The sequence below is a fragment of the Ochotona princeps genome, chromosome 2, assembly GCF_030435755.1.
Source record: "Ochotona princeps isolate mOchPri1 chromosome 2, mOchPri1.hap1, whole genome shotgun sequence".
NCBI classification, from domain to species: domain Eukaryota; kingdom Metazoa; phylum Chordata; class Mammalia; order Lagomorpha; family Ochotonidae; genus Ochotona; species Ochotona princeps.
Window position 1 is genome coordinate 162,565,965 of NC_080833.1, and position 16,401 is coordinate 162,582,365.

General features: G+C 40.7%; 1 protein-coding gene across 1 annotated transcript in view; it reads left to right on the top strand.

Moving 5' to 3' along the window:
• PAPPA2 (pappalysin 2) overlaps window positions 1-16,401 on the top strand; it is a 230,588-nt gene that overhangs the window by 172,635 nt on the left and 41,552 nt on the right. The window contains exons 17-19 of the mRNA XM_058660702.1: window positions 4,596-4,764; window positions 6,223-6,358; window positions 7,909-8,018. Coding sequence (XP_058516685.1) covers window positions 4,596-4,764; window positions 6,223-6,358; window positions 7,909-8,018 — 415 coding nt within the window. The remainder of the gene's footprint in view (window positions 1-4,595; window positions 4,765-6,222; window positions 6,359-7,908; window positions 8,019-16,401) is intronic.

The window sequence follows — 16,401 nt, forward strand, 5'->3', positions numbered from 1 at the left end:
CTCCCTCCATTTGGATGAAAATTTTAGGAAATTCCTAGATGTAAGTAGAATGTTTTATATGAAAGGTATTTGGCATGAACTGTTAAACAAGACTTGGAATCTATGTCCTGATAAGGGCCTGTCTGTGTGCATAACTCTGGTATCCAATGTCATAATTCTTTGAAATACTATTAACCCCATGGCTATAAAACACCTTATGGTTTTTGATTTGTATACATTATATGGAGAAATTGCACCACTGTGAATAAACCATTTTTTCCTTCATTATCTTAATCAAAGGTCACTCCTCAATCCTAGCAACACTGATGAAATGTGGGGGCCACTGTGGCACACCAGTAGTTAAGTCTCGCTATTTTGGGTCTTAGATCTTTGAAGCCACTAAACAGAGTACAATAGATGGGTACCTTGAAAACTAGACGTTGGTTTCTCACAGTGTTTGGAGGTGGAAAAGCCCAAGATAGGGGTTTTCAGATGATCTTTCTGTTGTGTCCTCATTTGACAGAATGGAGTACAGAGAAGGCAAGCTCAAATGTCCCATCACTTGGGCACCAAGCCTTTGAGTTAATCGCTTCCTATAGGTCTACCTTGCGTTACAAGAACATTAAGGATAGGATTTTACCAAGTGGCCTGAAAGGAGAGGGGCCTAGTAAGACTGTAACACAAATTAAATGAAACTTCAGCAAGATGAGTGATACGATTTAGGCTTTAGTGCCCCTCAGAGGCTGAATGGTGAAACCACATTGGCTAGAACTAAGAACAGGGTGCTCATTTCCTGAGCACACGCAGTCTGCTTTAGAGCAGAATGTCCATGATCAGCCCGGGTCACTCAAGTGCCGAGCTCCGTTCTGTGGGGCCTGAAGACTCATGCTCATAGTGGGGATCTACAGGTATGTCTAGCAAGCAGAGTGAGACAGCCCTTACTACTGGGACAAAAAAGTCTAACCATATGCTTTGCAAGAAGTCTGCACATGGAAATTAAATGACAGCACTGATGTAGAGGCAGACAAAGGCTCCGTTATACAGCAGTCTAACACACAAGGGGGAGATGGGGAAGAAGGAGAGTCTGTGAGGTGAAGAGCAGCCTAGGCACCCTTGTTGAAAACGGATCCAGGACAGGGTAGCCTCTCCTGACTCTTGCTCCTGGGTCCACCATGTGAACCATGCTGCTTTCCTCCTGCCGTCTGGGCTCTCTTCCTCCAATGATGGCTGGTGGTTCACACACAGAGCATGTCATGGTGTTTGAGTGCCACCCCGAACATCCAAATTCACCATTTCCCATCCAAGTTTGATTTGCCTACCCTCACCCCCTGAGGTTATTAAATTGGCAAAGAAATGTAAAATTGACATTCTTGAATGATTCTTCACTTTGGGCAGGGAATGAGAGGACTATTTCCATGGTTTAAGTGTTCCAAGCAATTCAGAGAAAAACAGCACATGAACTCAAAACATCCTGCCCCTGGCCAGGCATGAGTTCTCCTCCGTAAGCGTGCTGACAGGTAGGGTTTTTATAGCCTCATTGCCCTGTTATCAGCTTCATTGCCTACTACCTCCTGCTAGGGGAACTTGATGTAGCAGAGATAGAAAGAAAATGTCATCCATGGGAAGTAGTAGAAGGAGAACAGTGCCTGGGAAGATTTAGGCTGTAGTCTGAAAGAAAATAATATATCTAGTCTTCGAGAGGGACAAAGGGGACCTTGCAGAAAAGAAGGAAAAAAATGGCTTGTCTTCCATTGAAAATATGGTTGGGAAGACATTTTAAATGGCATCTTCCTCAAGAAAAAAAAAAAAAAACAACCTGTAAAACAGAAGACACACAGTGTGTGATTTTATTTGCATCAAGTTGAAGAACAGGCCAATGATGGGGATGTGGGTGTGTGTGTGGGGGGGATATCTAAGAACACATGGGGATCTTCTGCTGAGGGACTCAGAATGTTCTGGATCTTGGCTGCAGGCTTGACCATCCAGCTCTGTTCATTTGCAAAGACTTCCCAAGTAACAAGATCTGTGTTCTTTTATCTATGTAATTTGTTACTCAGGACAAATATTTTTGATGGTTTTTCTATCTTGCCACACTTGCAAATATAACATCAAGTGAAAACATGGCTGGTTGCTCAGAAGGCTAAAGACACTATTTGTGGTCAGAGTGGTCCATGGAGAAAACAGAAACAGTGAACCCAGGGGGAGGACCACCAACTCTTGTGGCTAGCCTACCCAGACCTGCCGTCTTCCTGCAGCTATGACTGTGGAACACATACTAATGCTCTGAAATGTTGCCACTAAGGGTTGCTTGATAGACTTACTAATATAATGTATGCAGCTATCTTACCAAGCACCTGAAAGGTAGAATCCAAGGAGGTGTTTGTGGTTTCTCTTAGGTCTCTGTCCACACAGACTATAACACCAAAGCATTTTAGTCATAAATAAGACTTCTATCCTGAAACATTTCTTGAAATGAAAAATGATTTAACTTTGTGCTTGATAATATTAAAAACACCCTAGTTGTTTCTTGATTGATATTAATAAAACAGTTAAAGTACAAAACCATTTTTATGAAAAGCACTAGGAAATAAATACACTCCTTGATGTAAGAGCTTAGGCAAGTTACATTACATCTCTCTGTGTATTCCTTTATCTGTAAAACAGAAATGAAATCTTCATTTGTTTGGTAATAATGATTTATCTGTTACACCATGTGATTCACCTTGCAATGGTCCTCACACAGTTAATTTCACTTTGTTGAATAAATCATCGACTATTTCTTTAATACCAAGTGTAACTAAGGCATTATTTTGCTGATTTTAACTTACTTTTTCATTCATTTATTTGAAAAGAAGACAGAGAAAAGGGCAGAGAGAGAGAGAGAGAGAGAGAGAGAGAGAGAGAGAGAGAATGCTAGATTTCATCTGCTGCTTCACCACGCTAAAGCCTACCACAGCTATGAGTGAGCTGAGACAAAGCCTGGGGCTCCTCGGGCCATTACCTGCTGCCTCCCACGGTATGCATTAGTGGACACTGAAATTGAAAAGTAAGTCAGGACTCAAACTCAGATGTTCAAATGGGGATGCAGATGTCCAAAGAGGGCTGTTAACTGCTGTATCAGCTATCCACTCCTAAGTATGTTTTGGTTCCTGAGAACTGAAAACAAGAATGAGTAGCACACTCTGCTTTCTAGAAATTTGAGTTTAATAGGAAAGACAGACACATGCAGGTTTATAAGATCATGTAAAATGTATGTTCTTCATAGGACAAATACAGTAGCTGCATGTGTGAATGTCACCTTAAAAATAATGGAATACATAGGGCATTGTGCAACAGTTGACATTGGTACTCATAGAATGCTAGACGTATTTAAATTTAAAATGAAAGTTGTGACATTGAAAAATTGCTAATTAAGTACATCATGTAATTGAAAGGGTCAATAGCTAAATGGTTGTTTTATATTTTAGAATCACGAGTTTATGTGTAACCGGAAGTATTCTGAATCAGAAAGGGCTGTATTAAAATAGCCATATAAAAGGAGTCTTCAAATTGCAGTGAGTCAGATGGGGAGTGGAGCAAACTCACAATAGTAAGAATTCTGTTGGTTTCCAGCCACTTCCAATGCAGTCTCTGGCTGGGGACCATGTCTGTGTATGAGGAAGAGCCGTTCTTCCAGGCAGCATTGAGTCATGTCTTCTTGTGAGGCTCTGGGGAAAGGTAGGAGCTCTTTCCAAGGAAAAATGGACTTGTAAACAAAAACACTGCAGTAATCTTGGAGAGAAAGTTGTTTTAAAGGTTAGAGTAAATCTTGGTTTTAACCAGGATGTGTATTGCTACACCTTCTTCCCGTTCTAAAGAACCATAAATATTAGCAGTTTCATCAGATATATCACCATAGCGATACTGCTGCTCTTCAGATCACAACTGGTCAATTCCCTGAGGGTGTGATAACCTTTTCTGTACTCCATCCTTCCTGGAATTTCCCAGTGGACCTAGGTGTGAAACTTCTTCAGCATGAAAATGTCAAATAAAACCTGATCATAAATGATCTGGATACTTGCTTGCAGTAATACATCAAATAGTAGTATATCTCACTTTTTAAATGATTCATGTATTTAAAATGCAAAGGGGTGGAGTGACATTGAGAGAGAGAGACGGAGAGATAGCAGGAAAGAGAGAGTGTGATCTATCAACCTGTTCATTCACCAAGGCTCACAACAGGGTGTGCTGTGCCAGATACTGGCCTTAGCCAGGATTCAGGACTTCATTACTAGCCTTCCACATTGGTAGTGGCACCTAAGAATTGGGGACATTTTCTGTTGTCTTCCTAATTCCATTAGCAGGAAATTAAATCGAAAGTAAAGCAGCCCGGAAGTCACAGCATCACTAGAAAATAGAATGGTTGTGTCAAAAGCCATGGCTCCAGCCAGGACTCCACCATGCCAGTCTCTGATCATGGCTATTTTTAGTATTGCAACTTTGAGACGGTGAGACATTATGTAAGAAGTACCGTGTGCCTCAGCCTATTCTTATCCTCATCATGTTTTGCTGAGTATACTGTCTTTTCCATGACCTCCATGTGAATCTGATGAGCAATTTTGTTTATGTCTTATCAGCAAGTTCCTGAAGATACAGTGCCTGGAAGATGGAGTCTGGGAGCGAGGCAGCTGCGTTCCAGTGGTGTGCAAGCCTCCTGCTCCTGTTTTTGAAGGCATGTATGAATGCACCAATGGCTTCAAGCTGGGCAGCCAGTGTGTGCTCAACTGTAACCAGGAAAGTGAAAGGGTAAGTATAGCGTCACACACTTGGCTTGGAATCAAATTGCCTCTCATCACTCACCACTTAAAGAATGGTAAGCAGAAATGGGATGCAAGAATTACAACAAACAAGACATGGCTATGTTTGGATTCCAATCAGAGGTGTTGATATTATTTGAGAGGGGATTTAGAAGAGGGGATGTTTTTGGAATATTATCTCCCATAGTCATGATTTCCACTGGGATAAAAAGAGCTGAATTGGTAGGGTATCGAAATGTGTGCTTAAAACATATGGACTCCTGATTGGACAATGTGATCTCTTCTCATAGATGGACATTAACATAACTCGGATAGGGATGCTAGTATTGTTTTATTTTTTCAATAGTAGAACAGAATCCTGAACGGAAACACAAATTCCTCAGCAAAGCTTAAAGTGTTGTTTGACTTTTATCCTCCCAAAATTTTGGCTCAAGAAATCTCAAATGAAAACCACAGTCTTATCGTGGTTGTGTGACTAAAATCAACTTTATTTTAGAATCTTTATAAGCAACACACATGTACATGAGACAGGAAGTCAAGCAGACCTCCTGGGCAAAGATCAATGACCTCAAATACTCCCTTGGCACATTATCTTTAACTTAATGCCAACAAGCAAAGGTAAATCCTGCAGAACATTCGTGAAGAGAAATATGCCATAAAATGGAAACCCTAGGAAATCAAACACATCGGTTGGCACTAACAGGCTAAGAAGCAAAGAGTTGGCCAGATGAAGGGAGAATTATCTACTTCTCTAAAATCTTTCTGTTGGGCTTTTATTAGTTAGTGACAATTTCTCTGTTCCAGACAGGGCATATTTTGGAATCTCTTCGAGGTATGAAGCCAAAGTTACACAAATGAGCACACATGTGGAGGAAGGAAAAAGCCTTTGCTGAGATCAAAGGCAGCTATAATGTGTTCATTCAAGCAGAAAACCAAAAACACACCTTTAGGAAAATTTTGATTTAATTTCAGTGGATGAAACTCATCTTGAAAAAAAAAAACTCTGACATTTGCCACAAGCAGCACTTGTGTGATAGTATAGATGAATCAGTGAAAAACAACACCATCTGGGAAAAAATTCCCCAAATAGCTCAAAATACATGGGTTGTGGTTAGCAGCAAATTATGCCCTTTATATCCAAAGGAGAACACATTGCAGATGAATTTCATCAATGGTAAAATTATTCACGATTCCTTATAATGGAGACAGCGAAGATTTATCTTAATATGTGTGTGTGTGTGTGTGTGTGTGTGTGAGAGAGAGAGAGAGAGAGAGTGTGCATGCATATGTGTGCCAATTAAAACATATTTTATTGTTTCATTTGTGTCTTGTACTCTAGGTTCTAGAAGCCAGGAACACTTTGATTTCAATTACCCCCCCCCTCATTCAATAAACTAACAAAATAATAATATGGGTATGTTTTTTTTTCCCCCCTTGGGAATTCTAGCGTCCTATTCTCTGCACTGAAGATGGGCTGTGGACCCAGGAGTTTAAGTTGTGTGAGAACCTACAAGGAGAATGCCCACCACCTCCTTCGGAGCTGAGCTTTGTGGAGTACAAGTGTGAACAGGGATATGGGATTGGTAAGAATGGGACGAGATGTCTGTTCCTAAGTCATCTCTTTATTAGGCCTTACTGCATCTTGAATCAGACACACGGTTCTCCCTGAGGAGCAGACAGAAATACTTTTAGCTGCTTTGGTGGAATGAAAATCTGTGGTAAAATTGTTCTCTTTGCTCTTCCACGTATGTGTAACATCAGTGCAGCTGCTAAGCCACTTTCATCATGTCTGGTCATGTTACCCACTCTGTCGCGTGGCTATGAGTTGATGAATTTGTGGCACGATTTGTAATCCCAAGAGGAAAGGGGCACATGTGTGGCCACATACTACATGAGCTCACCTGTGGTTGTTACTGGAGCGGAGAGTTCCTGAACGGAACTATTGGAAATTTTACTTGGTGTGTTACTCTTCATTCGTTCTTTCTCTGTAGGGGACTAGGCTCTCAAGAGCAACTTCATATTCATCTTACTACATGAAAGAAGTTCAAGGCCAGAACTGATTTGTGATGGGGTTAGCTCACTTTTGCCTGGTTGACTCTAAGCACACAATCTCCTAAATGCTGACCTGCATTGATAGGACATCCTAACCTGTGCAATGCCCAAGAGTATAATCTGAGCTAATTAGAACTCTTACTTGCTTCTTAATTAGTTCTGCGCCATCTTCAAGGGACTCTTTGTACCGTGATACCTTATGCACAAGTGGAGAGTTTCAGAGCTCGGAACTGCCTCTGGAGTTTCATCCTCCATGGCTTTACTTTCTGCTGTAAGATGTAACAGAGCCCCATTCACGTGGATATAGACATATTGTCCTTACAAGTTATGTAGTTGTTGTGAATACTGTCAACATTAATGAAAAGCGCAGAAGCAGAACAAGAGCAGAACTCGGATCACATCTGTGCATGAGGAAATAGTGTTGAGAGTATATTTCCTTTGAACGGAATCCTGTCAACCACCTGTCCAAAGGAAATACACCACAGTTTCCTTTCAAGAAGCCAACATTTGGCAAAAGTCACTGCTTTTTATTTTCCGTTGCTTCTTCCTTGAGTTACACAGGTTTCTTGCTTGCCAACATAATAAACTTCACTCCGTGTGGCAAAGAGTAAGATATGCATCAGAGTAATTTCTGGGCAAGTTCCCAAAGAATACTTATGGAAATCTTCTAGAATCTTATAAAGCAAAAGTATGTTAGACTTCAAAAGCATCAATCAATCATGATAGATTTTAGTTGCTACAGCTATGTACCCTGAAAGTTAGCTGGATCAGGAACTGATCTTTCAATTGCTGGAGAATCCAGAGATTCGGGCATTATGGAGATGAGTTTATACAGGATAAAACAAATTAAGAGAGCACTTGGAGCAAGAGGCGCTAGATTGGGCAAGTGGCTCTTTGCCAATTATTGTCTAAGTCTCTTCAAAAAGTACTGAGTATTCAAATATCAGCCTGGCTGTAACTGTTAAAATGGAATGACCCCATCATGTAGATAGCTCTTAGAAAATCAAAGCTTTTGATTTCAGAATAAAGAAGCTTGAGACTTGAGAATTTCACATTCTGCTAAAAATGCTTGTTCCTTCAGGTGCAGTGTGCTCCCCCTCATGTGTTATCCCCCCTAGTGACCCTGTGCTGCTGCCCGAGAACGTCACCGTGGACACTCTGGAACACTGGATGGAGCCTGTTAAAGTCCAGGTGAGGAAAGAAACACAGTGGGAGACCATGCACCTGATGAGATAAAGGATGGCTTGAGACCTGAGCAATAGGAAACTCACTACTATAAAAATGAAACAGGATGGCAATATGGAGAGGCCATGTTTCATTCACAGATTGTGCCCATGCAGCCCCTTTCACTAGGAGGCCAGTAGAATCCACAGGACCTGGTCTAAACACTGGAGGATCAGAAGTTTCTGGCAGCATGGTGAGGGTCGAGGGTCAGGACTAGCACCAACCTATTAATCCAGCTAGTCATTCACTTAGCAGTTACTGAGGCTTATGAGCCCTGTAATGGTGAGAAGTAGACTCAGATAGCCGCCTCTCTTTTTAATGCAATCATGATCTGGGTATTTAAAAGAGACATTGATAATGACACACAAGGGTAATGATTTTATTCTGGCAGAAATACTGAGGGGTCCCCTGCAAGGACACAACTGGTCCTTCTGTTTAGGAACCTGGTGGTATGGGGGAAGGGTCAGCAGACCAAAAAGTCCTTCCTCTAGATCTTAGACCAGAATCAAGAGGAGTATTATGGAGGATGTGGAATGGTAGGAAGTTCTATAAGACTAAAACCAAGGTTTATGTGGCAGTGAGGGTGGAAGAGTAATGGGTAATAGAAACATGAATTTAGGAAGAGGTGGGTTGCTGAGATCCTGCTGGCACTGCATGTCTCCTCTGAGGAAAGTGACCCTCATGAGAACTCCTGGATGAGACAATGACTGTGGATGAAGGCAGGATGAGGGTAGATCTGGAGCAGGAAGGAGAAATCCAGAGAAAAGCCTCAGCCCATCTTCCCATTCTCAGAATTTCCAGAATTTTAAGCGTGGCTCTTCACAGTTGACTGCTAAATGTTAGCTGGATGGCAGTAGCTAGAATTAGAGTCATGTCAAGTGTCTCATGATTTGTGGCTTGCCATGTGATCTAGACCCATGCTTTGGGTCCTGGTAAGTCAACTCCAACAATGAAAGATTTCCCTCTATATATAAGCAGCCAACATGGGGGTTCTGCTGCTTATGCTTTGCAAATGGTGCGTTCAAGAAGATCAGCTCATTGGTGCTCAAAAAGGCAGCATAAACACCAATGAAAGAGACTTGTTCACTTCCATCCTTGGGAACCCTTGCTTTATTTTATTACAGCCTCTGTTTGCTTGTTTGTTTTCAAATATCCCTTAGGGGAATAATTGTTGTTTTTAAAGTTTCTGTTGCATAGCATGTTTTATTCCTAATATCTTTTTTAATGCATGAAAGGCCTAATTGTCTCATAAATTACAATCGAATGAGCAAAGGTATAGTTATAGTGGCAACTCTTCAAACTGGAGGCATGTTAGCTGCTTCTTGCTCCCATGAATGACTGTATCTTTATGTATTGCAGCTCTTCCACCTCCACCTCAGAAGGAGAATACAGAATAAGTGCTTCTCCTTACCTGAATACATCTATACTGTCTGCTCAATAAGTTATTTCCTTTAGACAAGAATTGTCCAAGCATAAATTTGAGGACAGTAACATCAGAGAAACATTGTAGACTTTGAAATGAAAAATATTAAAAAAGATTCCAGTGCTTATTTCCCAGGCCCTATTTCCCAACCTTATAGCCATAGCATGTCTCTTTCATAGCATGTATCAAAGCAGCAGGTGGTGGAGGTAATGTCTACCTCACAATGCGTATGTTAGGATCAGACACAAAACAACAGTATATATTGCGATTTGCTTGGTGCATGGTAATCTCTCTTGTTCTGTTGCCACTCTTATTCAATGCAGGTTGAGTCTCATCAATCATACCTGCCTCTTATCATCTGTAATGACACAGCCCTCTTCTATATGAGTTTGGGGGGGGGGCGTTGTGGGGGTACGACTAAATTCTGTGGCTAGTCACAGTTCGCAGCTGGGATGCTTTAGGGGAGTGTGTGACATATGAGTCATATTTCTGTGTAAAAGCAAAGTGAAAGAGTTGAATCAAGAACTTCCAGTGACATAGGGCACATTGAGTCTCTTTCTTTCTTTACACTGTATTCATAAGTTATACAGTTATTTTGCATCAATAAAAATAAACATAGAAGAATAATTCGCTCCTGGAAAAAAATAGTCAGAAATTCAGAACTTGAAAACGTAGTTAAATGCATGATTATGTATTTCTAAGCCCACAAATCAGTATCTTTTATGCCAAGAGGAAACCAAGTGTTAATCTAATAGTTCACACTAATTACGACAAAGGAACAAAACAAGCTGTTACCCGTGCCCTGTGAGGTCTTTTTTGGAGATTATCTAGGGAATATTGCTTTCACACGAAGTTTCAAGGGGCACCCTGCACTTAGAAAGTTGAAATTGTATTGTAACAGGAAAAAAAAATAATAATTTGATGAAAGCAACAGAAATGGCAGTGGGAGGATTGTCCTTATGATCCCCAGGTTCTCTGAAATGAGCACATGATGTTTGTCCATTCGAGGCCTTGTAGCCTGTGAAGGGTACGACATCTAACCTTGTCCTCGTAAGTAGCAAGGAACATCTCATAAACCAGAGCAATTGTGCTAAATAAAACTCCGCTTGGAGCAACTTGTCTTGGGAATTGTTTTGTATTGCACTCAACCTTCGGTCTCCATGTTCTCCAAAATCACTTGGGCCATGTTCCAACCTCCAGAAGTCCAGCAAGTGCCTGGGAATACACGTATTTCACAACATCAATATTTTAAATATAAGCACACCTATTCATTGCAAGATTATTTTGTTTTGAAAGTCCATGCCTATTTTGTGACAATCCCTATCATCTACCATAGTTCAGATATCATCATATCTGGAAAGACTGCAGAACAATGCATTAAATTGCCTCATTTTCTTTAGTCAGCTTCCAATGATTTTATAATAAAAATGATAAAATATATTTGGAAAATAGCATATTGTTTTCAGAATCAAATACATATATGTGTATGTATTCACATATAAAGAATTTCATTGGAATTTCATCACAAACTAATAAACTAAGAAAAAAGTGTTCTCTTGGTTTTCCAGTCATATGGGATGTTATGGGTGTATTTTTCCAAGCTGACAAGAAATAGAGAAACACAACCGGTATTTCTGACTCTGCATCCAGGGGAGCATTCTCTGCTTACCGGAGTCTGAATTTTTCGTAACACTCATATTGCTTTTCCTATGAACTCTAAATAAATGAGTAGATAAATGAGATATTTGCCTTACTGTGAAATATTTGCTTTTATTTTTGTAATAGTCGAGGTTTGTCTCCCATTGATCTGTGCATTCTTTTTTATAAGGATTTACTTATTTATTTGTAAAACAGAATTTCATATAGAAAGAGAGAGAGAGGAGGAGAAGGAGGAGGAGGAGAGAGAGAGAGAGAGGAGAGAGAGAGAGGAGAAAGAGAGGAGAGAGAGAGAATGACAGCAACAACTGCGGATTTGTCAGGCCAAAGTCAGCAGCTTCTTCCAGGTCTCCTATGTGAGAGGCAGGAATTTCAAATTATGTCATCTTTTACTGCTTTCCCAGGCATATTAACAGGGATCAGGATTTGAACTGGAGCATCTGGGACTCAAACTGGTGTGTATATTGGAAACCAACAGTGCAGACAGCAGCTTAACCTGTTGTGCCACAGTGCCAGTCCAACTTTGGGCAATCTATAAATTTTCATGCCAGCAGAAGAAGATGGTTTTTATTACAGAAGGGATTTCTAAATATTTAGATGCTCTGAAGCTTGGGTGAACAATGGAGAATGAGACCCTCTTGGGTTTCAATACAGCTTGACTTACTTGTTGCAGCCTGGCTCCTCATCAGCAAGGGTGAGAATAATATTATCTACTTGGCAGGGTTGTTGTAAGAACTAAAAAAGGAACATAAGAGAAATGTCTTTGCAGTTTCCTGCACACAGTTCTTAATTAAGCAAAACTAAGATTTCAACTCACTGGATATAAATTCTCCATCTCTCCTGTTTGTGAGGAAAAAAAAATGGAAGTGTTATTCTATGGTCGGCATGTGTGTGTGCAGAAAAGAATAGATGGCTGGCCTTTTTTGTGTCCCTTTTTAAAACCATACTCTGAAGAGAATCAGTGGTTGCTTAGTGTCTCCTATAGGCACATGGCTGACTGGAGAAGCAATTTCTAAAGCTTTTGTTTTGAATCTGAGAACGGAAGAGGGGTGAAACTCTGTCCTTTCTCATTGTTCGCAGGGCCATCCGGCTGCAGGGAAGCGAGCTGGATGAGTCTGAATATCCCAGAGGGCCTATGTGGTCCTCGGTTGCTATGGTGCCTTCTCGCCCCACTCCTATAGAAAGAAGCCTAGGTCTTTCAGTGGTGGGAAAAAAAAAGAAAGAAAAAAGAAAATCCTGACACAGGGAAATCAAAACAAAATAAAAAAGGATATTATATCCAAGGATTCATCACGGGATGGGTGAGGGGAATTGTGTGGGGAGGGTCCAAGGGGACTGCACTGTGGAACACTGCAGGCGTCACTGTCTGGAGCAGCCAAGTGCCCAGGACAAGGGCCCTCTGAACCAGGGAATATCTCCCCTCAGGTATTTCCTGGGAACACTCTTGATTTCTCTGTTTTACTTCTTTTGACTTTTTTTCTCTTACTTCTTCCTGCCATGCTAATCCCATTTGCCTACTTCTCCTTAGACCCCCGAAGATGGGAAGGACATTGGTTTTGTCCCCAGGCTCTCCACTGTGCCAGCCTACCATCCTGTGTTTTCAGCATCAGAAGCTGTGAGATTCCCAAAATCCCATAACAGAGGAAGAATCCCACAAAGAAACATTTTTTTTTTCAAAAAGCCTATGTAACATTCAATTCTTTTATAATTGTCCTTAACCACTGTTGTTAGGACACTATTTTATTATGTCCCTTACTTTAGAATAGGAAAAAAATGAGTTTTTTCCCAAAGATTTATTTCTTTACTTGAAAGGCAAAGATCACAGAGAGAGCGGAGACAAAGAAGGACCTTCCAGCTGCTGGTTCATTTCCCAAATGACTGCAACGGCCAGAGCCGACAATCCAGGAGATCCTTCGGGGTCTTCCACTGCTATTCTCAAGCCACTAGCAAAGAGATGGATCAGAAATAGGGCAGCTGGGATTCGAACCGGTGCCCAGATGGAATGCTGGTGTCACAGGTGGTGGTTTTAAGCAGTATCCCATCACATTGGCCTCAGGAAAATTAATGTTTGAATTTGTGAAGTAATGACGTTTTAGCAAATTGATTTCATGGAGATAGATATATTTGTTGGTGGTAATATATTATGTCTCCTGCTTGCATGTAAATGATTTTCTAAATAGTATTTGAAAGTATTTCTTTTTGAAGTACGCAAACGTCCATCAACATATTTCATTCCACCTATTTTTTCCCTCAGAAATTCCTTTGTCAGAGATTGATCACTGCAGTTCTTTTCTTTAGTGCTTTCACAAGTGTGAATTAGTGATATCCAAATGAGAGATTTTCCCTGTGCCTTTTATACAGGCCAGGTTTCAAGGAGTCTTAACACTATGTGAAATCTCAGCTCCGTAGCCCTGCAACGTAATTGTTCAGTGATTCCTAATCTTACACATTCACTTATTTTTTTTATAAGAGAGCTCATGAGTCTTACTGGTTCATTCCCCAAATACTGCTGTCAGCTGGTGCAGGGCCAGGCCAAAGCCAGAAAGGCTAAACACCACCCAGATGCCCCATGTGGGTTGTAGGAATGATAACCACAGAATCAGGACCTTAGTGCCATATCTCCAGCCCAGGCACTGACATCACACAGACCACAGCAACCCCAGTGATCCCTTTGCCTGTTAGCACCAAGGCCTGCCTCCACTCTTTCGAATTTCTAACTTTATTTTCTTCTGAAGTATTCCCATCACTTAAATAGACATGTAATACTTTAAAAGAAGAATTAAATAAAAAGAAGAAGAAGATACCCATCAGAAACCATAGTTCCCAATACATTTTCTGATCCCACCTCTGGTTCGGCAGGCCCAGAGAGCAGCTTTGTTCGCTCTGAACTGGGGAGCAGCTCAGACAGCTGCTTCCAGTTGGTGTACACACACACACACACACACACACACACCCCAATGGTACCTAATGGCTTCTCTTGTGTCTTTTTAAACTGAAACACCTCCTCTAAGTAGTAAGAGTCTCTTCACTACAGAATAGTAAACAAGAAGACTTTGCCTGAAAGGAGAAGAGGAATCAAAAAGAAAATTACTTTCCAAACAAGCATGCTAAACAATGCCAAGTTTTATTTATGGGCAAATACATAGGCATTCATAAAGAAATTGTCTCAAACCTAGGCAATGGCAGAACTATGTGGCCTGATATCATTAGAACTCATTCTGTCAAGTAACAATTTCTAACAAAAAAATAATTGAGCAATTTTCTGTTAGACATTAGCATTGGCTAACCATCATTCCTGTGATGTTTAATAAGACGTTTAACAAGGCACCAGCTTCGTGGCGTCCTATGACAGTCCTCACTATCTGTAACAGCCCTCCACACCTTCCTCCTGCTTTCCTTACCTCATTGCTTTTTTTTTTCCTGCTATTTTCTTCCTTTATTTTCCTGTTTCTTGTTTCTTAGAAATTTCCAAATTGACTCACCCAGGAGACAAGTTTTTAAAATTGTCTTCTTGTGAATCTTTTCTTTTTGGAAAGTTCAAAAATAGGCCCTTGGCAATTAACTTTTCACATTCACCTCATTTGAAAGTTGCTCATTAATAACTGAATAACCATAATTATAATATCTCTATAACTTTTAGATATTGTGTTTATGATCATGTTTATCAAAAGTATGCCAGACAATAAACAATTATATTCAGCTATCACGAGGGTCTCTTTTTTTTCCTGTTTCATTTCCCTCTTGTAACTTAAATAGGTCTGTAAAATATAGTCGTGAAAACCACTTAAAGTTTTCCTCCAATTAGCTTCAGTATTCAGTTGTCCAGTTAAGGACAAATGTGTATCTTCATAGTTCAAGGACATCTTACTATGATGGAGGACTTCCTCAGGCCAGAAGATAATGGAAAAGCCTATGGATGAAATGTGTCATTAGGTGCTTGACAGGTACAAATCACTGAGCAAGTAACTAAAAAAAAAGTGAAGTGGACAGTCCCTGTTCTCATGTATATGGAACTCCAGGGATATCAAGCAGAGGTCACTAACTTGCAACTTCCAGAGAAATCATAGTAAACGTTCTTGGTCTGAATTATAACAAATTTAAAAAAAAGAAATCAGTGAGGGGCCCAGTGCTGTACCCTGGTGACCAGGGTCCTTGCCTTGCACATGCCGTATGGGCAACAGTTCTAATCCCGGCAGCCCCACTTCCCATCCAACTCCCTGCCTGTAGCCTGGGAAAGCAGTTGAGGATGGCCCAAAGCCTTGGGACCCTGCACCGGCATGGGAGACCCAGAGGAGCCTCTGGGCTCCTGGTTTAGGATCAGCTCAGCTCTGGCCATTGTGGCCACTTGGGGAGCGAATCATCAGAAGGAAGATCTTCCTTTCTGTCTCTCCTTCTCTCTGTATATCTGACTTTCCAATAAAAAAAGAGAAAAAAAGTTAAAAATTTAGATAATCATTCGTCAAACCGCTGTATGTTAAAGCTATTGTCTTCTAAAATGCGTATATGGAAATACATGTGTATACATATATATACATTCATATATATATGAGATTATGAAAAACTGAAATAGGATTGAACAGGCTGAGGAGCTGGGAAGGGAAACTGTACACCTTGTAGATCCTTTACATCCTGTACCATGCTCATGTATTGTCTTATAAAAAACTACACTACATCAATACCAGGATAGAAAAATAGCTGATGAGTAATGAGAGGAAAAGGGAAAAGGAGCATTGGGAAACAAAATAGAGACAAACTGTGAGCGTTCAGCCTGTGTCTAGACACCATTTCAGATGTCTGCATCCCCTGTCTAAGCATTTGGGTTTAATTCCTAACTCCAACTTTCTGCTCAGTGGACCCGAGGAAGTGGTGTGTGGTAGTTTAAATGGTCGGGTCTCTGCTCTCGATATAACTGAGCCCAACTGAGCTGCCAGTTCCCAGCCTCAGCCCTGCACCTCCTCAACACCACATCCCCTCCAGCCATGCAGGCATTCGGGGGAGTGAATAAATGCCTAGAAATGATGTGGTTCTCTGTTTCTGCCCCTCTCTACTTCTCATATTAACACATTTTAAAAAATAAAATAAATAATGAAATCCTTAACCACCACTCAGAAGAATTTTAGTGGTATTTGCTTTTAAAAGCTCAACAGAAATCATTTCTAGTTAGCAGAGCTATTGTTTATATGCAAGTGATCGTCTTTAGTGGCTTTAAGTACAGAACTGGATTTGCCTTATGTTTGGTGATCTCTGCCTTTTAAAAGCAATGGTAACTAG